The sequence below is a fragment of the Saccopteryx leptura genome, chromosome 13, assembly GCF_036850995.1.
Source record: "Saccopteryx leptura isolate mSacLep1 chromosome 13, mSacLep1_pri_phased_curated, whole genome shotgun sequence".
NCBI classification, from domain to species: Eukaryota; Metazoa; Chordata; class Mammalia; order Chiroptera; family Emballonuridae; genus Saccopteryx; species Saccopteryx leptura.
Window position 1 is genome coordinate 15580541 of NC_089515.1, and position 22467 is coordinate 15603007.

At 46.8% G+C, this 22467-nt stretch overlaps 1 protein-coding gene across 31 annotated transcripts in view; it reads right to left on the reverse strand.

Annotated features, from left to right (window-relative positions):
* TCF7L2 (transcription factor 7 like 2) overlaps positions 1–22467 on the reverse strand; it is a 200515-nt gene that overhangs the window by 112157 nt on the left and 65891 nt on the right. For all 31 annotated transcript variants that reach the window (XM_066355854.1, XM_066355856.1, XM_066355857.1 and 28 more), the window contains one exon: positions 8560–8661. In XM_066355854.1, the coding sequence (XP_066211951.1) occupies positions 8560–8661 (102 nt within the window). The remainder of the gene's footprint in view (positions 1–8559; positions 8662–22467) is intronic.

A 22467-nucleotide genomic window follows, 5' to 3' on the forward strand; every position in this document is an offset into this window, starting at 1 on the left:
ATGTATCAGGAAATTTTTATAAATTTTGTCCTCTTGCTTTTCTCTCTAGGAATCTATCCTAAGAAAATAATTGGAGGGGAGCGCACAAAGATGTTCATCACAGGATAATTTAGAATAGAAGAAACAAAAGGAGATGCTCTAAAGGCCCAACTATAGAGCACTGACTAAGCAAATTGGGGTATAATGTTATGGGCTGTTCTGTGGTCAGAAATCCTAAAGAATTTTAATCAAATGGAAGAAGTGCTTATTCACTACATCAATTTTCATTTTGAATGAATACAGTGCTGGAAACACTGAGCACTGCGAAAAGCTCAAAGATGTTAAAAACAAATATAAATATTAACACACTAGAGGGAAAAATCTGGAAGGACTTTTATATTATAACCAATATACCAAATTATTCCCAAAGTAATCTCTACATGCTGAAATGGTGAGCTCGTTTCCAAACTGCCCGCAATGAACACAGATGTTACAGAGGAGGAAAGCTACACTTAAAAGTGAATTTCACGCCTGACCAGGCGGTGGCGCAATGGATAGAGCGTCGGACTGGGATGCGGAGGATGCAGGTTCGAGACCCCGAGGTCACCAGCTTGAGCGCAGGCTCATCTGGCTTCAGCAAAAAGCTCACTAGCTTGGACCTAAGATCGCAGGTTTGAGCAAGGGGTTACTCTGTCTGTTGAAGGCCCGTGGTCAAGACACATATGAGAAAGCAATCAATGAACAACTAAGGTGTCGTAACGAAAAACTGATATCTGATGCTTCTCATCTCTCTCTCTCTCTCTCTGTTCCTGTCTGTCCCTATCTATCCCTCTCTCTGCCTCTCTCTGTGTCCCTGTAAAAAATAAATAAACAAATAAATAAAGTAAAAATGAATTTCACTTACTTTAGAGGTAGGGTCTTTAAATGGAAAACTAGCACTTCCAATTCTTTAAGCAGTTTCAGATCAGTCACTGAAGACGTGAGCTACAGTTGGGAGCTGGGGATAACTGTGAAGAAGACTCAGCAAAGAGAGGTGGGTGTGTCAGCCTTCAAAATTTCCAGATGGGAAAATGGGAAGGACAAGCAGAACAGGACAGCAAAACCCAACCAAGGAGTGTGTATTTCAGAGAAAGGGATCTCGCTGCAACAGAAAGGCGGAACTTCCTTAGGTGCTCCAAAAGGAAACAGAAAACACATGAGATAAATGCTCCAGCTATCTGAGAAGAGTATGGACCATGGACTTCTGAACGGAGACTTACACAGCAGAAGGGACGGCCGTGGGTGACGTGACATGTGACCTTAAGGTTGTGAAACTTTCTGTGATACTAATCTGAAGGGGACAGAACAGAGTTTACACAGTCCTTCTCGGCAGAGTACTTTCCATCGCCACGGTGGTCAGATGCCACACCAGCAACCCAAACCTCAAGACCTTCAGAATTCTTCACCACAGAGTATTTTCTGGAAGCAAAGACGGAAGCTTGGGGCTTTTAACCACAGACTGGTACATCCTGGGGTTCACTCCACTCTGTCCCTTCAAAGCACTCCTGATCCTAACCACTACTCCGCCCCCCCAAAAAAAGATAACCTGGTCGCCTGACGCTCGGTATTCGCTACTCCTCACTCTCCTTATAGAAATAATACCTTTGTGATGCTCACAGGCTTGCTCTATATCCTTAGACCAAATATCCACCCTTTCCATGGTCCTGTCTGTGAAATGGGCAAGTTCCAACTCAGCCACGGCTAGGAAATACATGCCAAGTATTCTAGAAAGTCTGGTTGAGTCACAGTGGAAAGGGCATATGCTGACAAGGGAATGCAGACGGTGCACAGGGGAAAGCTTTCAGGAAATCATCACAGGTTCACACGGTCACAGGGTCCCGTCCCCCTGCCCCATTCCAGAATGCCCTCCCTCCCCACAATGTGTCCTGAGTCCCCTGCAGTAGCCACAGCCAGAAACCAAAATCCTAACCAACCACGTGTCCCGCTACCCAAGTAGCAGGTCCCTGAGCCCTGCCGCCCTGTCCAGCTGGGGCAGGTACGCCGTCACCGCCCTCAGCATACCACACGCCGTGCTCATTTACTTGTGTCTTCGGGGCCAGTGGGGCTAAGAAGCTGGCGTGCTCTGGGGCCAGGCTGCCTTCTGTCATATCCCGGCTCTCAGGACCTACTGGACAGATACTTAACCTCCCAGGGGCGAGTTCCTCCTCCCTAAAGTCAGCACAATAAAGCATCTGTAAAGCACCCAGAACAATGCCTGGTACACGGGAAGTGGTCCAGGCTTGTCTGCTACTGTGGTTATTGCCATTCATCACTGGCACTTCACTTTCTCTTGCCGTCTGGAATACTATTTCCCACATGGCAAAGAATCACTAAATAATCTGTGACATCAATGAACATGAATCAATGATTGAATCAACGGTGAGCACAAGACCAAGAGAAAGCCAATTAAAGCTACTTATATAAAGGAAAGGAAGAATTCTCTAACCTCCCTAAATACATTCTAAACAAGTGGGTAGCTAGATAATTGACATTGCTCTTAAAGAGGCAATTAAAAGTTTGGATTGTTCCTATTCTTATTGCCAGTACTGTTTTGGGGGCCCATGAAACCCGGTATCTTAAACTCTCTAAAAACAAAGCTCTTAAATGGAACAGACATTTGTCCAAAGAAGGTACATAAAATGTACCAACAGGTACACAGAAAAGTACTCAATATCACTAATCACCAGGGAAATGCAAATCAAAACCACAATGAATTAACATCTCACACCGGTTAGAATGGCTATCATCATAGACAAGATGTGTTAGCGAGGATGTGGAGAAAAGGGACCCTTGCTCTACTAGTGGGACTATAAGTTGGTGCAGCCACTATGGAAACCAGTATAGAGGTTCTTCAAAAAATTGAAAATAGAACCACCTAAGATCCAGCTAACCTACTTCTGGGCATATATCCATAAGAAATGAAAACAGGATCTCGAAGAGATATCTACACGCCCATGTTCACTGCAGCATTATTTACAACAGCCAAGACATGGAAACAGCCTCAGTGTCCATCAACAGATAAACAGAAGAAAACGCGAGAAAGAAAGAAGTCCTGCCATTGGTGACATGGATGGAAGACCTTGAAGGCATTATGCTAAGTGAAATCAGTCAGACAGAGAAAGACAAATACAATATGATGTCGCTTAGATGTGGAATCTGAAAAGGCTCAACTCACAGAAACCGGGAGTAGGCTGCTGGTTAGCAAGGGCTGGGAGCTGGGGAAATGGAGAGCTGTTGAGTAAAGGGTACAAACTTCCAGTTAAAAAATAAGTTCTGTGGATCTAAGTATACCGCGGTGATGACAACTAACAGTACTGTCTTGTACACTTGAAATTTGCTAAGAAAGACCTTAAATGTTCTCACCACCCAAAAATGGTAACTATATATCTGGATAGGGGCAATAGCTAATACTATGGCGGTAATCATTTTACAACATATAAATGTATCAAATCAACACATTGTATACTTTAAACTAACACAGTGCCATATCAATAAAGCTGGGATGAATAAAAAAGTAATACTAATAAAGACAGCTCTTCCACCCCAGCCCTGCTCCCCTCCCACGTTCCCCATTCAGTGGACGGCACTCTCCATCCACCTACCCGACTCCCTTTCTCCCTCAACACCATCATCTAACCCCTCAGAGCAAGTTCCGCTGGTGCCTCCTCCAAATCTGTCCCCTTCACCATCCCCACTGCCATCAGCTTAGACAAGCAAAACCCCTCAATGACTGCCCCCTCAATGACACCCAGTTTGCCGTGTCTTCCCCAGGCCCCTCTCTCCCTGTGTCCTCAAGACCTGTTGTCACCGTAACTGGCTTTCTGTTTCTCTCACAGCCAAGCTTTTATTTTCCCCCCTCTAGGGCCTTTGTACATGTTTTTTCTTCTGCCTGGAATGTTCCATCACTTTCCAGCCCTTCTCTCATACCTTTACCTGGCAAACTCCAATCAAGCATTCAAATGTCATTTTAAATGCCATTTTCCCAGGGGGCCATCTCGGCCTAAAATCCTCACCAATTTCTCTGTTGAAATCCCATCTCCCTGGCCATACCCTCTTGTGCCCGGTACTCTTCCTAGAACAATAGCCCCCCACCCAGGCGGGGGCTTCAGCTAGCAACAGAGCTGCCTAGACCATACCAACCACCAATATGCTCTGGCAGAAAGGGCAGATTGCAACCCAAGCCAAGTAGCCCATCGAAACATCTGCGTGCACATCATAACCAAGAGAATGCCCTCAAAGTAGTTTTGCATTATTAACTATGGGTAGGTCCTCCCCACCCCACCCCAAACTCTTCAGAAACAAAAAAGCAAAAGGCTCGCCGTGCCCTCTGAGCTTACTTGCAAAAATGCTCAGTGCAGACGGCAGAGACCCGACCTGTCTGAAGTTCTAACCATCACACGGTATTTCCGAAGAGTCTTCCACTAGCTTTCAGCATTTAAGCAACAACAACAACTCCAACAACAAAGTGCACCACGCAGTCTGGAGGGCTGTGCTCCTCGGGATTCAGACGGCTTTCTCATCCCCACACCTCGGTGCTCGTTAGACAACAAAACACACGAGACCAAGAACCACTTAGAAACGTACCCTAAGGTAGAATTCTACATCCACTTCAAAAGGAAACCCCCGAGATAAAATGGTGGGAACTTTTGAAGCCTTTTGCCGTTTTGTAAGATACATACTGTACCAAAATACCACCATTTTTGGTACAGAAGCTTTTTTTGCTGGGTACAAAGGAAATTAAATGAAAGACTTTGTACAGCAGAGACACTGGGGGTGGCGTCCAGAGCAGCCCCGAGCCCCACGGCTTCCTGGACGCGGGAGGCAGTTCGGCCAAGGCTCAGGCATGAGGGCTTAGCACAACCAACTGCTTGGCGCTCGTTTTCGAAGGGTGGGGGATTTAAAATATAAATTTAAAACCACCACAGGGAAAGAAAAATTGAGCTACTTCTGTGATTTAGAAAATGGGAACGAGGAGGGTTAGGGGTGGGGAAATGTTGGCCTTGTGGCTAGTGTCTCTGAGACTTTAGGAAGTAGATGAATTTCTTGGCAGGGGGTGGGAGGGGTACAGGGAAAGAGAAAGTGCAGAAGAGAAAGGGAGAGAGAGATTTGTTGTGCAAGTTCCTATTTCTCTGGCCAGCCCTTCCCCCCCCCTCCCCAAATTAAGATATTATCCTTAAGGAATAAAGTTCTGTTTCTTTAAAACACAGATTAGGAGCTGCTGGTTTATAATAAAACAAGATGCTGTAGCCATTACAGGAACTGAAGTTTGTATGGCTTGCTTCTTAATTTAAATGCCATTTGATCAACTGAACTCCACTTGTTATGAACATTTATTCTACACATCAATTTTTTATAATGTGGTAACCCACATACCACATGAAAAAAATCCAATCAGATTAAAATATTCAGACAAAATGCTTTTAATTCCCATATGAAAATGCTGCCCCAAATATGAACCAGGAAAAAGTTATTTTCTTAGCAAACTGTGATTGTTATAGTCTCCAATGATTACTAGCAAACACTGAACACTTCTCTGTTTTCAAAAGAAATCATTATGAAACAGCTTGGCCCAGAAAATCACAATAAATCCAAATTTCGCAGAAATTAGGAAGCAATCCTTAGACGAGTATTTTGAAACATGTCTGATGAAACACTGTGATGTGACCATGTCTTGTTTTAAAAGAATGAAGAGTAAAATGAGAGGGAGAGCCCAGTGTCTGCAGAAAAGTTAGCCATTCATCAGGAAATCTGAATGTGAACCAGGTTCTCCTGGCCCGTGTGGAGCCAAATGACACATCAGCCTCAATGCAGAATGCCCCCTTCATAAACACAGGCACACTGTGCCCGCTAAGCCAGTGGTGGTCGGCCCATCACTCCACGTCCAATGAAAATGTAATCGTAAATGCCGTCCCAAGGTGTATGACTCCTCCATCCCAAAAACCGCATGTGGCCTACAATCTCCCGTCTTTTTCCACCCTCTCCTTTCCTCTCGCCCTCTGCTGACACCCTCCACCCCACCCCCCAGCGCCCGACATCCCCTTCCCTGCCCCTTGGCATCAGGTGAAGATTGCAGAAATGCACAATTACAGGGCTGACTCACACAACCAAAGACACCAGTCAGCTGCCACAGCATTGAGTATTTCACAAATCTGGTTTTCTTTTGTCCGAGCTATGACTTTTCTCCTCTCTCCAGCTCCCAGAGCACGCCCCTCCACCACCAACACATAACCTCTGGCATGGTCCTTCCCCAGGTCCCGAGAACAGAGCAGAAAGCACAACAGATTGGATTACAGTTGCCAGCTGTGGCTCCTCTGGACAAGGGTCTCCATCTCTAAAGGGTGGTGTTCTCCAGAGTGGTTGCTATGGTAAATACGCCTCCGAACACACAGCAGAGGAAAATAAAACCAAAGCACCCCCACACACACTGCATTCCTCGCCAAAATCCACACTGGCTCTGAAAAACTGTTTTAACAACTGCTCAGATTATTAATTCTACAAATGAAAATAAGGTGCTTAAAGCCTAAGTGGTGGCATCTGTTCTTACGAGATTTGGGGGGTGGGGATTAGAAAGGAGGGCGATCATTTACCTCTCCCCCAACGGACAAATCCCCACTCCTGCGCACAGGTATGGGCCCGTGCACCGCCGTGCCAGACCTATGAGATGCTGTGTCCACTCGGAACCACTTCTAAAAATTGCATCTTCTCTCCACATTCAAAGAGAAAAAAAGCCCTAAGCCTTCCAGGAGATTTTTAAAAACAATATCCTTTTTCTCTGGACATAAAAAAATGTGGGTGAGTCCTGCCAAGCACTTCCAAAAGCAGAGAAAGAAACCCCACGGCCGAGACCCTCCCTGGGAAATTCAGGAAGGCAGGAAACGTGACACGGACAGGCTTCCTCGTTTTACCCTCGAGGACTCCCGAACAATCACACTTTTTAAAAATCTTGGGGTATTGTTAAAAATACTGTTTTACAAGGCATTCCCTTTTCTAGGAGACAGCTGCATCGGAACCCTGAGCCAACAATTTCTTGACACTTAGGACACTGTCCCTGACAATGACCCGGTTTATAGGATGCCGAAGAGAACAAGCCACAGAAAGTTCCTTTCTCTCCCTTCGGAGCGTCCACAAGGCCCCGGAAAGGGAGCCGAGAACAGGGTCCAGTCCTCGCTCTGGCCCCTAACACAGTGTGTGACATTGGGCATCTCTGCGCCTGTCTCCTTCCCTGACAGCCGGTGGGGCCTGACTGGTCTAAGGTCACCTCCAGCCCTGAAATCTCAGCATTGTAAGAGCACATAATAATGATGAGCATTCGTTTTATTGTGAGGTTAGAGGAAGGAGGAAGTCTCTGGAAAACGTCAACCTTCTTTCTATGTGCCTCATTTATAACACACAGATTCGTAAGACATTTCCACCAACAATGACCCAAGATGTGGCATTACAGAAATAAATTACTTTGTGATAATATATACACACACATACGCACATGTACTTAATATTCCTAGAACAGAGGCATAATTCATTAAATAATATATACTCCATTATAACAAGCTACGAAATAAGGAGGCAGTGAGTAAGCCTGAATTCTGACACAATGCATCTTGAGGTTCTTTTAGTTAAGAAAATTATTTTGCCATGTTTTGGAAATTACAAGCAAAATACATGTGTAGATTACATTGTGTGATACTTAAATAAAAAATACATGAATTTTTGCATAATTCTGTCACATATTTGTTATAAAAATGTCATCCATTAATGATTTCAAAAGTATCAAGTCCAGCTCATGATACAAATAATATAGAAGAGAATATTCTAATAAGGGTCAGCTATCTTCTCGAGAGGTTGATTTATAAATTTCACTTCCAGAGCCTACAAAATCCTTATAAAGTACATTAAAAATATATGTGGACACACGGTATGTGGTGGCCTCTTAGCACTACAAACAAACAGTTCCTATATTAAAGCCCCACACTTTCAAAACCATAGATGGACAGATTAAATTTAATTTAAGTCTTTCTAAATTCATTTCTTGGAACAATCAATCAGCCCAGAAGAAATTTTTCTGATGTTAATGTACAAGTTCCCTTCCAACAATTAAGATAAATTGGGGGGCGGAGCTGGAAAGTCTTAAATCCAGGACTTCCTTTCGAGATTTCTAATTCCCTCCTCTGCCACTCACCTTAAATGGCTTTTTCAGGAAAGATTTGGGGATACTGTAGCTTTAAAATTGCTTTGATACCATTTCCAGCCTTCCACGCACCATGGTAACTGTGCCTATTAACTGGAGCCCACAAAGCTCGGTTCTAACCCAGTACTGGGAGAAAGGACAGGTGGGAAAATTTCGAGGGCAGTAATAATTGCTAAGGTCCAACAGGAGAAAGCAAGTACCTTCTGGATATAAACTATATCCAAGAATATGCCAAAGAAAATATTTTTTTAAAAAGAAACACTGATAAACGAGGCCTGTTATCCACCAGAAAGCATTTTCTTCATCTTCCCCCCTCCCCCAAGAAAGGGAGCGACTGCCTTTGTAAGGTCACTCACCACAATGTGTGCGGGTGACGGGGAGCGGGCGTCCTTGAGGGCTTGTCTGCTCTGGAGGGTCCCAGCCTGGACATCGAGCAGCGGCCATTTCATCTGCAGATACTGGAGAGCAAACAAAACACACGGAAAATGAATTTAGAAAAGAAACGCAAAACAGCTAATCCAAGAGATAAACTCTTCTCTTGGGGTCCAGGACACGGGGATCAGAAACTGAGACACTTAAAAGCATGCAGGCAACACATCAACAACAGAACAACCAAGGCTATAAGCTCTTCCTTAAGAGAGTTCATGTTCAATAGGTGCGTGTATATACAACATCCACATTATTAGCAACTACAGTTTTCTCTTTGCATGCAAACTACAGGTGGCTTCAGATAAAACGATCTCATGAATATACCTCATTTAGAAAGAGCAGTGGAGAGAGGGGAGACCAAAAAAGGGAAGGAACACAGAGATCTTCTGGAGGAAGAAAGCAAGAGGAGTACCAAGCCATTGTCCTAGGAAACCCTCAATTCTGAATCAGCTCTTTCAGGAACCTTCATTTCTACCATGCCATCGGCCACACTCTAAAGCAGGGGTTGGGAACCTATGGCTCGCGAGCCAGATGTGGCTCTTTTGATGGCTGCATCTGGCTCGCAGACAAATCTTTAATAAAAAATAATGTTAAAAATATAAAACATTCTCATGTATTACAACCCATTCATTTCCTACCGCTCATGTTCATGGTTGCGGGTGGCTGGAGCCAATCACAGCTGTCCTCCGGAACAACAACAAATTTTTATTGGATAATGCATAATGTACACGGGTCATTGTATGGCTCTCGCAGAATTACATTTTAAAATATGTGGCGTTCATGGCTCTCTCAGCCAAAACGGTTCCCGACCCCTGCTCTAAAGAGAGCTGAGTATACAGGTGCAACTGTCCTCTTCTGGTGGGAGTTACCGAAGTAAGGTAAGGATGAATCCCTCATCCAAGCCAAAAGCTCACAAAACAAAAATATTTCTTGGTAAAAGATGCAAAGACAAGGCACAGTGCAATTTATACCCTCATCTCAAAAGGCTGGAAATTCTTATACGTACAGGTTCACCACACAGAGAAAAATAAAGATATAAGCCAATTATGCCTATCTCAGCCCTCCTCTGAGGTAGAAAACAAATGCATGGCGCTAGGGAAGGAAGCTACTTCGGTCCAAAGTGGCACAGTCAGCTTGTGGGGCGACATCAACAATCAACAGGAACAATCCACGGCTCCAACTCTCCACTGTGCAGATAAGGGGAACTGACATAAGGTGGTTCATCTGGTCACGGTGACTTTTAGCACATGTCTAAGAAACTTCCGAGGCTTTGACTTTTGTTGGTGACATTACAGCACTTTCACGCAGGAAAACTTCAGACGACCAAACAAAATTTAGACAGTAATAAGATTTTAATAAGGACATCGATACTGGCCTTTGTATCTCTCCAAAAGCCAATCGATTAACGCATGAATGAATGCTTGGAGGATATACATAAGGAGCCATCGGTTTTCATTGTAATCCTATAGAGAATTTTACTCAGTGAACACTGAGTAGAGCTTGCTTTATGCATTACGGAGACACAAAGATGTCTGCCCTCAGGGGGCTTACACTGGCTTGAGGGAGCCAACTCCTACAAAAGTCAAGAAAGAACAGGGCGAAGCCACGGCAGAGATTCGGGGAGTCATGCCCAGGGAGTGCCAAGAAGGTGGCATTTCTGAGAAAGAGACCGGGGGGGTGGGGGGTGCACAGTCTTGCTAAGTCAGAAATATTTCAACAGAACGGACAGCAAAGGGCAGTCCAGAAAGAAGGAAGTGTTTGCTCAAATCCCATGTGACAGAGCCACCCACACAGGCTTCTCCATGGGTTCCTCAAAGACACAACCATCTGGTGAATGAAAACCCCACTCAGTTCCACCTCAAGCTGGGGGAACCTAACCCACCAGTAACCTTCCCAGGTCATTTCCCCAACCAGGAGTTACACAATGTTGGAGCGACTTCTCCCGAGTCTTCACCTGGAAGCACCAGCGCTCAGGACACTGGTTGCTGGTGTAACTTGCCACAGGACCTTGCGTCCAATGGCTTTGCTTCCGTGGACCTCCAGGTTCTCGTCCATACACTGAAGGGCTCACCTAACTCTGGTGGGGCTGGGTGGGTGGCTGTCCCATGCACTGAAAGCCTTCTAGGAGTCTGGGCCTCCACACAGAAAGTACCAGTAGGCAACACCCTCCCCCCTGCCCCCACCCCCATCACGCTTACCATCAAACCATTTCTAGTCCCTTGTTTGGGATCAGTGTCGTCCCAAGTTGAGAACCGCTGAAGTCAACTTTTCCATGGTCTCCCTCAACCCTACAACCCAGGCTAGAGGGCCATGGGAGTCTACTCCTGCCCTGTCTCATCCTGACTTCTGCCCATTCTCACTCGCCACAAAAATATACGGGTCCCCTTGGTCAAAACCACTCAACAGAGTCATTTCCTTGAGGCCGACCAAAATGGACACCTGCCAACACTCACCCCTCCAACTCATAAAAACCTGTGAAGAAAACCATCCGGCAGAATCTACCCCACACCTCCGTCACACGCTGCCCTCGGAGGGGAGGGTTAGGTTAATGGACTACTTCTCATCTCTGACCATCTGCAAAACTGATCTGACTGCACCCAAGTACATACCAGCTCCACAGAATTAGGAATTTTAGGTTTTATTTAACATGACAGGCCTGCCCTGAGGACCCCACCCAAGAATTATCATACCCATAATGCAACATTAATGCAGAGACTTATAATTCTTACTTTACATAAAAGCTTCATTGTGTGCCGTATCCAATCTCCGCGGGCTACCTGCACCACATATTTTTATGAGCCTACATTTCAGCGCTCCGAGCCTACAATACACATAATTTTCAATTATGTTAGGGCAGCCCAGGATCACTGCCTATATAACATTACTGGTTGGAGGAAATGAGACTGGGCCCCACTGCCCAGAGAGAGCTAACCAAATCCAGATGGCAGAGAAAGTCGGGCCCCAGTCCCAGCCCCAACGACTTGCAGGGACTCCATCAGTGACAGGACAGCCCCAACCTCTCGGTCCCAATGCAACTTGATCCCGCAGAACAGCTGGGTCCCGCAAATCCATGCCCGTCCCGTGGACCTTAACTGGCATTCCGGCTGACAAGGTTCCTTTTGGGGAAGTAAGTATTATGTCAGGATTTCTTAAAGGAAGTTATTAACCTCCCCCAAAAGTGATGGATTTCCAAGGTCTCTTCATCTTCTACAATTGGTCCTTATTAATAGAGAAAATAAATAAATAAAAGGGAAGAAAGAGGAAATTAGGCACGATTAGAGCCTAGAGGAAAATCTCTTCCTTCCTGGAGACATTAAGCAGCAGGAAATTCTATTTATTCTGCTGGGTCCTAAAAGGAAGACCTGAAGACAGGAGCATCTCGGATTTACGAACCGGTCAGAAAGCCACGCCACATTTTCCCAATAGTTCCACTTCAGTTTTACATCCTTTTTGGGGAAGAGAGAGGGGAAGAAAGAAAAAAAAAAGTTCCCACCGTCCCACTACAAAAACAACACTGGGCTCCAGCTCTCTTCCGTTTAGGCTGCTCAACATGGAAATTATGAATTGCCTACAAAAACATTAAACTTTTCAACAAACTGCAATCAAATGGGGCTGTGGGAATTCCTGCATTGAAAACTGTTGAAATGGAGTCTGCTTGGCTTTCATTTTGCCAAAAAAAAAAAAAAAAAAAAAAAAAGGGCGTGGGGAGGGGGGCATCTCAGCTTAAGTGTTTCATCCTTTGTTTAATAATAATGTTCTGCTTATGGCCCATTAGGGTTTTCCCCCAAATTGTATTTTATGATATGTCTCAGGGAGCTTAAGTTAAGCTTTTGGACCTGTGGACAAAGTCTCAACATATATCCAATCCCACCGGTGCGAAAGGAGTCAAGGCTATTCAAAAACCTGCTCCACTGTCGGTAAAGAGAGAAAGATACACATCTCAAATTTCTCTTCCTCCAACCCTCCCCAATAAAAAAAGGAATAGGAGGCCCTGGCCGGTTGGCTCAGTGGTAGAGCATCGGCCTGGCGTGCAGAGGTCCCGGGGTTCTATTCCCGTCCAGGGCACACAGGAGAGGCGCCCATCTGCCTCTCCACCCCTCCCCCTCTCCTTCCTCTCTGTCTCTCTCTTCTTCTCCCACAGCGAGGCTCCATTGGAGCAAAGATGGCCCCGGCGCTGGGGATGGCTCCTTGGCCTCTGCCCCAGGCGCTAGAGTGGCTCTGGTCGCAACAGAGCAACGCCCCCTGGTGGGCGTGCGGGTGGATCCCGGTCGGGCACATGCAGGAGTCTGTCTGACTGTCTCTCCCAGTTTCCAGCTTCAGAAAAATACCAAAAAAAAAAAAAAAAAGGAATAGGAAAGGCAAATGGGGACAGCTCTCCCAAGTCAGAAAGACTACCCCACCCCACAACCAGGTTCAAGGGGGCCTGACAGAACCCGCCCCCATGAAGACACCCCCATCCGTGAGAATCAGAGTGGGTGGTGAGGAGGGCATGATCAGACAACCTGCCACCCAAGGGCTGCTGAGGTCTTGGTCCAAGCTTATTTTCTAAACAAACAGGACAATTCAAAGAACAACGATAATGATGGTGATGATAATGACAAAGACTGCCGGGAAACGCCACATCCTTGATAACACTCCAAAGTGGCTTCCCGGTACTCCCCTTCATGCGCTCCATTCCACAGATGGACGGGCATGTGGAGTCTGCCACTTTTATTTGTCCAGGGCAGGGTTGGCAAACTTTTCCTGTAAAGGGCACACAGTAAAGATCTGAGGCTTTGTGACCCACACGGTCTCTCTCCTAACTACTCAACCTAGCCACAAGACAATACACATGTGTACACTTATATTATGTCGTGGCTGTGTTCCAATAAAACTTTATTTACAGACAGTGCAATTTGGACGTCACACGATTTTCTGTGTCAGGAGCGATTATTATTCTTCTCTTGATCTTTTCCGACATTTTCAAAATGATAAAAGTCATCCTTAGCTCCCGGGCCATACGAAACCAGGTGGCCAGCCAGCTGTAGCCTGTGGGCTGTGGTTTGCCATCCTTGGCTTAGGGCAGGCATCCCCAAACTACGGCCCACAGGCCACATGCAGCCCCCTAAGGCCATTTATCCGGGCCCCCGCTGCACTTCCGGAAGGGGCACCTCTTTCATTGGTGGTCAGTGAGAGGAGCACTGTATGTGGCGGCCCTCCAGCAGTCTGAGGGACAGTGAACTGGCCCCCTGTGTAAAAAGTTTGGGGACCACTGGCTTAGGGAATAGGTGTCTAGACCTGAGGGTCGTGTCAGAAAGGATATGCACCTTCCTGGAACTTCAATCCACGTAGCCAAACGAAATCACATAGGAAACCATGTTCGGTGGCCCCATGCAACACTCTGGATTGTGTCATCACTGGGCAACTCAAGTTTTGGGGGGAAAAGCATAGAAAAGAATCGGAGCTCTCTGGCATGACTCCCAGTCACCGGACCCAACCACCAGACCACAACCTCACTGAAATAACTATCCCCCCTTTCTAAAATGGAAGTTCGAAAACCCCTCAGCCACAGTGACTGGAAAAGGTTCATGTGTTTTAAAAGTTCTCACCCGTTGCCTGACCTGTGGTGGCGCAGTGGAAAAAGTGTCAACCTGGAAATGCTGAGATCGCCGGTTTGAAACCCTGGGCTTGCATGGTCAAGGCACATATGGGAGTTGATGCTTCCAGCTCCTCCTCCCCCCCCTTCTTTCTCTCTGTCTCTCCTCTCTCTGTCTCTCCCTCTCCTCTCTAAAATGAATTTTTAAAAAATGCACCTCTTACCTAAGAGTGTGCCTCAAAAGTTCTCACCCGCTTCCTAGGAGACGCGGGCAACGTGTCATGTGTCATCCAATCACCACAAAAGGGTGCCAGGCAGAAATTCCTCTGGTCGTGGTGATGCACCCCGTGTGCTTTGGAAGCAACTTTCTAGGTTTAGAAGCTCATCTCTCCAGAGCTTTGCAATGTGTACCACTTTCCACATCACTGAACTGGAATAAAGCCCATACTGCACCAACCCTGTCCGCCACCAACGGGTGGCATAGCCACAGGCTCAGGCAGACGCCATAGTTCAAGGTGGGAAGAGGGACACAGCCTGAACAGACAGTTCCACTGGAGATGAAACCGGTTTCTTCAACCTACCACCCAGAAAAGGGTTGGTTTTATCATTTTTTGACGGCTTTGCCCCTTCCCCAGCCTCATAGATTAGGCATCCTTTACCAAAGTACAAAACCCAAGCTAGTTCGCAATAGGAGTGCTTTCTCATGGAACAATTCATCTCACAAGGATTTAAATCAATTGGAAACCATCCTCATGATAGGTTTCAAACGCTAAGACTTCCGAACTCACCAGTGCTAGAAAGTTGTACATGTGTTTCTTATAAAATGGAAAGTTACTGCTCTGCCTAAACACCCCAAACTGAGAGCAGCGCCAGCCACTGCCTGTCAGATCCAGTCATTAACCCTTCCTGCCCTGCGAGGCGACTCGCTCCCATGCTACCCATGCACCTTCAGCGAGGCCCATGCCAACTCTACGAGAAATGTGCAGCCATGATGGTGATGACGTTCATTCACATTACTGAATTTCACTGAAGAAAAGGCCACCAGAAGGCACGCACCACACGCGGAAAATATAAAGACTTAGGGAGCCAACAGGAGGCACAACCATCAATGCCAAGAGCATGTACACACTTCTTTAGGGGCTCACGTTGTGAGGGGCGTCCACGCACACAGGCCTGTGAAAGAACAGGCTTGGCCGTCGCTCAACCTACTTCATTTCTCAGAAATGGAAAATGGAAAATTCAGCTCATCTTCTATAAATAAGTAAGTTTGCCCTGGGGTGTCAGGGAATACCAATTTCTCCCAATGGTAAAATAGAAGGAAGTTGTGATTAATTTAATACTCTGTCCTACCCTCTGAACCATAGCGCATACCAACAGCTTTCCCAGGTAGCACTGATCGTATATATACCTGACAGTAAAACTGTGTGGGCCTGTCTCAGAAGTCAGCAGAATCCTTCAGGAGCCTCAGGGCCACCGCTACCAAGCGTGTGACCAATTTTCCAGCAGACGCAGAAGGTATAGGAGATTAGACTGCTTTGTCCTAAGTTAAAACATATTTCAAGAATTTCTTCTTTTGAAAAAAATCCACAAAGCCTAAGATAGAGGCTCTATTTAAAGAGACTTAACACGCCTATAAAGCATGACTGCGTAGGAGAAGACGACTCGGGAACGGGTGACTTCTGTTGGTTGGGAGTATTTACCAGTTACCAGGGAAAAGAAAACCAAAGACCTCAGAAGGCTGGGTACACACTGAACTTGAGGAGGAAGAAAGCCACAGGAAAAAAAATCACTTAAGATGTTAGGATTGACTTTTTTCTTTCTTTTTTTTTTTAATGAAACCAAACATAGTATGAACTTGGAAATGTTTCCCTTAAAGTCAGGAACTTTCTCATTTTTCAACATAAAAGGAATATGGAGGGTAGGAAGGGCAGGCTATCAAGGGATCTGAGTAAAACAACAATTTTAATAGTTTCATCCAATCCTCACGGGTTGGTCATTATACAATTTTTAAATGAAATCCTTATACTTAACCTTTCTGTTCCTAATCGCAGCAATCTAAAGCACTGGCAGCTCATTCCCCTCCCCCTCCCTCCCCTGCGGGTGCCTACTAGTGACGAGTTCTTACAGGCCACTGGAGGAGCCACACCCACAGGAAGGGTCAGACCAGAGACAACCTACCCTGTGGTCACCACATCTTTTATTACTGCTTGATAAAAAAGAAGGCTAAGTACAGCCCAGTTAACCGGGATGTTTTAGTTACAGCCTGCTTTTCTTTAGCGAGCTGGGGTGGAGGCAGGCGCCTGCAGGCCAGCAAAATAAGCTAGAAGACACAGAACAGCTTGGGGACGAAGGGCTGGCATTCCTGAGAGCTCGGTGAATATGGAGTATACTGTGATAAGAGTGTCCCAAGTCTCGGCTGATGAATGGACAAATACAGTGTGGTATATCCACACAATGGAATATTATGTGGCAATAAAAGCATGGATGACCCTTGAAAACATTATGTTAACTTAAAGAGAAGGCAGACAGAAAAAGGTCACATACTGTATGACTCCTTCTATATAAAATACCCAGAATAGGTAAACCCACAGACAGGGTGAGTCAGTAACTGTCAGGCATGGGGATGAGGAGTGACTGCTCGTGGAAATAGAGTTTCTCTGGGGATGATGAAATGTTTTGGAAATAGTGATATGTTCGCACAACTTGTGAACTGTACTTTTAAATGGGTGAGGGAGAACACAGAGTCACGGACACAGATGCCACCCACAGCGCCATGATGCGTAGAGAACAAACTGTAAAACAAGTGAGCCTATTCTTTAAGGGGAGGGGGGCAGAAATCATACCCTCCAAAGCTTCTTGAGAAAGAAGCAATTTCCAAATGTGATTCTTGTTGGCACTGGATTGGGGGTGGGGTTCCAATGGCAGAGGAACGCCCAGACTTCCTGAAAGATGGGAGGAGCACAGGATACCCTGGATGAGATACGGCAGAAGGGACAGAAGTGTGTGATAGCTGTGTCAACGCACAAGGCTAAAAGCAAATGGAGTGGAGCTGTGAGCCAACAGAAAGTTGACAGTTCAGAAACCGAATCTCACCATCTGTTCTCCACTTGTCTGTGGCCTCAGGCAGGTATCTCGTCTCTGCGTCTCAGTTTCTCTGTCCCAGCAATGAGCATGAAAGGGCATGGAAATGACCCAAGTGTCCCTCAATGAATGATTAGATAAAGAAGATGCAGTAGCTATACAGACACTGAAATATTACTCAGCCATAAGAAAGGACGAAATACTGCCCTTTGCAACATCGTGGATTGATCTGGAGACTATCGTGCTAACTGAAATAAGTCAGACGGATAAAGACAAGAGCCACATGGTTCCGCTCTTACGTGAGATATAAAACAGAAAGTAACAAAGAAAAGAAACAAACAAAAACTCAAAGGCAACAGAGAGATGGTTACCAGAGGGAAAGGCTGGAAGGAGGTTGAAGAGGGCAAAGGGCATCAAATATATGGTGACAGATAAGAGTGGCCACTTTGGGTGGTGATGTAGTATCGAACCGTACACTTGAAACTTACATAACTTTATTACCCAATGTCACCCCCATAAATTTAATAACTTTTAAAAAAGTATACATTACTCTATTTCTTCAAAATGGTCATGGAATCGCCTATTGCCTAAAGACTCCCAACAGACTTCTCCATTTTTTCAACCTCAAATGATAGACCATGTCATTGAAGTAAGGGAAAAGAGTCCTGTGAGGTCTGAGATGGTTAAAATGTACCGTTTCTTTCTCCAACTGCACAGGGAATGCAGAAGCCAGAAGCTGCAGGTCTACGGTGTAAATTATTAGACATGCAGCCGTCGGATGACCTCTGAGAGGTATAGAGCCAGGGAGGAGCGGGGTCCTGGTGACCCGGGGTGTTATTTTAAACGTATGAATCATCACATTGCAGCAGATATTAAAATCAAAACCTTCTTTAAAAATTCCTTTCTTTCTTCACAGCCACGAGGCTCTTAAGAATTGCATTTTTCTCGTCAGTCTTCTCCCGACGTGGACGCCGTATTCTTCCCCGCAATCCACAACCACAAAAAACAAGGAAGGACTTGGCAAGTCAGCGAGCACCCAATTAACGAGCGACACAGCCCTGGCCCGTGTCCTCCAACTCCCACCGAAACCATGAACCACTAGATATCTTCCTTCTCTCTCTCGCCTCTGTCACATCTGAAAGGGGTCGGTGACTCCAGCAAGTTCTCCCTGTCCAAATGTTCCCTGTCCGACTCTAGCTGGGACCAGCATGTGGAGATGCGTCCGTAACATGACACCCAGGAAGCCAAAAGGTCAGCAGGCACCTCTGGTTAATTTTGCTTGGGGAGGAGCGAACCCCCGAGCCAGGGTGAAGATTTAGTGAGGCTGACCTTCTGGAGGTCCCCGACACACACACACACACACACACACACACACACACACACACCCCACCCCACCCCCGGCGCACAAGTCTTGCTGCCTCAGCCAGAAGCGGCCTGTCACTCAAGTATCATCTTGCTGTAACAAATTACTCCTAACCCAGGATTATGGCTCTTTCCAAATCCCTCCTAGAGAGCAAGGAAATAAACATTCTCTCTCTCAGGACTCTGCTCCAGTTGTTTTGCCCCGTCGGTAATCCTTGTCTGTATTTGCTTCTCCTGCGAGCCTTCGTCTGGGAGGTCCGCTCCACCATTCCGGCCCACTTTGCTTTCAGACATAAGCTGAATGTCTCAATTGTCCATTAGGCACAGTAAAAGATGAAGGCCGGCTCTCTGTCCCGAGGAGCCGCACACAATGGTTCCCTTTGCCCACACACTTCTCGTCTGACTGCAGACTCAACTGGTCTAATCCCAGTCACTCAAGGAAGTCCACACCCCGAATTCCTTCCTGGCGTTCCAGAGGGGACAAGTGAGAACGGGTCACCACAGAGCCACCCTGTTCAGACTCCGCTCGCTCGTCACAGGGCTGCCCCCCTAGGAAGAGCATGCCACTTGAGGGCTGATGGAAGGAAGGTGCGGGCAGGTCGTGGGGGAGGGAGAAAGATCCAGAAAGAAGAGGCAAGACAGCAGGCTCCGGGCAGGAGAAACTGCCTCTGACCCCAGCCTGTGGTTTCCTTTAATAAACTACCAGGAGATATTTCGAGCACAATAACCTCATTTGGGGAAGGAAATACAGTTCTGTCCACTTCCAAAGTCTCCTCCGAAAACCCAGGACACACCATGCGCTTCGGACTTGAAGGCTGTGTCCTGTGTGTTTAATTGTCTACACGCAGAGACCAGTCTCTGCCAAGAAGGAGAGCAAAACAATGGACCTTATACTCAAAGTGGGTGATTTGAAGAGATAGAGATCTCAGGGTTGTTTTAGGCAACACTTTCTCCCTGGAGAGAGAATGGTTGACAGCAGATTCTGACACATTCCGGCTGGGAGAGAAACTTTCTGAAATAATACAAAGGCACTAAAGAGACAGAAATGCCCCCATCAAAAAATCCAGACACCAAATCAAATGCCTTTCCGGTGGGGGCAGGGGGGCGGGGGCCGCCCCCCTGGAGAAATGGATTTTGCCCGCACAACTCCTTCTTGAAGGGAGCAGCGCCTCCCTTCTCTCCCGCGCAGGTGCACCTTGACCAGCCTCCCCTCACTCCATGGGGCCCCCATGCCTCGCTAAACCAACATGTTCTCTTGCTTTTGTGGTTTTAGTCTTTAAAAGAACTTGGCCTGGGACGGAGCAATAATGATCTGAAGCTAACCACTTAGCTCATTAGTATGTCATCTGGACAGGCAAAATCAATTCCAACAACATCAAGTTTGGTTATTCCCTCCCCCAAAGGTCTGCACTATTAATAGCAAGAAAGTTTCCCAGGCTTCAGTTTATTTGTAATCCCAACCAGCTCTGACCACAGAACACAGCCATCTCCACATTTAGAGCTCCCAGGATTCTGGGAGAGGGAATCCGAGTCTCCGCTTTCTGACAGCAGTGGAGAGAAGGGGAAGGCGGGCTGAACTCCAGAGGCAGAAAGATTCGGGTCAAAGAGGACTTGATCCGGGGAAAGGGCTTGGGCTGTGACAAGAGGAACGAAGTCAGGTCTTGCCATCATCCAGCCATCTCACCAGCTCCTCTGCTCTCCCTTGCAGCCTGAGCTAACCCTATGCATAGAAGGCACCAGGTTGTCAGACGGAAGGTTCCAGAAGCAGGTTGATTAAATACTAAACCTGAAGCCTCACTAATTCAGAGCGAGGTGGTATGGCAGAATCGTTTAGAGCAGTGGTCCTCAACCCCCAGGCTGCAGACCGGTACCGGTCCGTGGGCCATTTGGTACCGGTCCGCCGAGAAAGAATAACTAACTTACATTATTTCCATTTTATTTATATTTAAGTCTGAACGATGTTTTATTTTTTTTAAATGACCAGATTCCCTCTGTTATATCCGTCTAAGACTCACTCTTGACGCTTGTCTCGTTAAGTTCGACAATTATATTTAAAAATAACAGTTTTTACGCTGGTCGCATAATTTTATTTTGTGCATTTATCCGTCCCACCGTAAAGGCCGGTCTGTGAAAATATTTTCTGACATTAAATTGGTCTGTGGCACAAAAAAGGTTGGGGACCACTGGTTTAGAGCACAGGCTCAGGGGCTGGAATGCCAGGGACTCTGCGACTGTGTCCCTCTGGGGCCTTGGCCAAACAAACGACTTTGCCTCTCCAGGCCTCCCGACCCTGTCTCGCAAAGGAAGGATAATTACGTGGGACATAATCACGGTACCTCCCTCCCAGGGTGTGTATGAGTGGCCAGCGAGAAGGTCCAAGTTGGGCACCTGATGAACAGAACAGCTGGTAATAACCATGACCCACCATTACTGTCACATGCAAGTGGGCAAGTAAGAAATTGATTGATTCAGGTCTTTTATTTAAATAGACCCCTCCTCCTCTCTTGATGTGCCCTGGGCAAAGGGCTTCGCCTTGAGGATGCAACTCCAGCTGTCTCAAGTTTCCGAAGCACCTGAATGAGGGGAGGCCAGTTTCATTTATGAGGGGTCCCACTCGTCTCTGCTCAGGTACAGGGGAATCTACAACCATCCACGGAAAGGGCTTCGGGAGTTCAGCCCATCTCACTCTGCAGAACAGGGGGCAGCAGTGGATCAGAGGGAAAATGTTAACCCAGCCAAGTCTCTGGAGTGACAGTCCCTGCTGCGCTTTCAAGACGGGCGTGCCCAGGAAATACCCCAGGTGCCACGTTCTTGCCTCCTCTCCACCTCTCCAGTGTGCCCTCGCGCTCCTCTCCCTGTGGACTTCCCTGTTCCCAGTGGGCTAATCCAATCTCCTACTCTGAGGACCCAGAGCAGCAAAACAAGGGCCATGAGGACTGCAAGCACTCAGATCTCGTTTCCAGATCACAGATCGCATCCCGATGCAGCTCGGACCCATAATTCAAACCGCATCTCCATAACTCTCTTCCTGACCCAAAACGCTCACTGAGTGCCTAATACAAGCCAAGTCCCGACACCCGAACGAACTGCGATCTCTAGAAGATATCAAAGCAGACCATCCAGAAGTGGGGTGAGCCTGGGCAAATGACCTCCCCTCTCTGAGCACTGGTTGTGCCATCTGTAAAACAGGAATACCATAAACAAATAGCCATCACTCAGAGTTCCTGTGAGGATCAAACGCTTGGCGTGCTGCCTGGCATGTGGTAAGTGCTGAGTAAATGCGAGCTATTATATTATTAGCTAGCTATTATATTGCTATTAATATAATCAGGTCATCAGAATAAAACTCCTCAAGATACTGCATGAGTCAAAATCATCCAAAAAAGCATATTCCCCCCCCCAGCTATGTGCATGATCCAGTGCTTAATGGGAAATGAACACTTAACCTGAAGTAAAGTGAAGTGACCAGAACGTTCCCAGTTAGCTAGCCTCACCTCTCCAGATTACCCCACCTCCATCCCCCACCAAACCCTCCTGTTCACTCATCCCCAGTCTCTCGGTCACTGGGATTTTCCCGGCACCACAACGGGGCCTCCTCCGTGCCTGGTCTGCTCGCTCTTCTGTGCATGGAGGCTCAGCGGCAGGCCCGCTGTTGTGGTCAGCCATGCACCACCCTCCTCTAACCGGCCCTCAGGCCCGGAGACTTCTTAAATGTCTGCAATCCCAGCAGAACCCTGGCTCCTGCCTGCCTCTGGTGCTCTGCAAACAGCAGACACACAAAGCACAAGCCGGCCCACAGAGCGCGGGGCTGCAACCA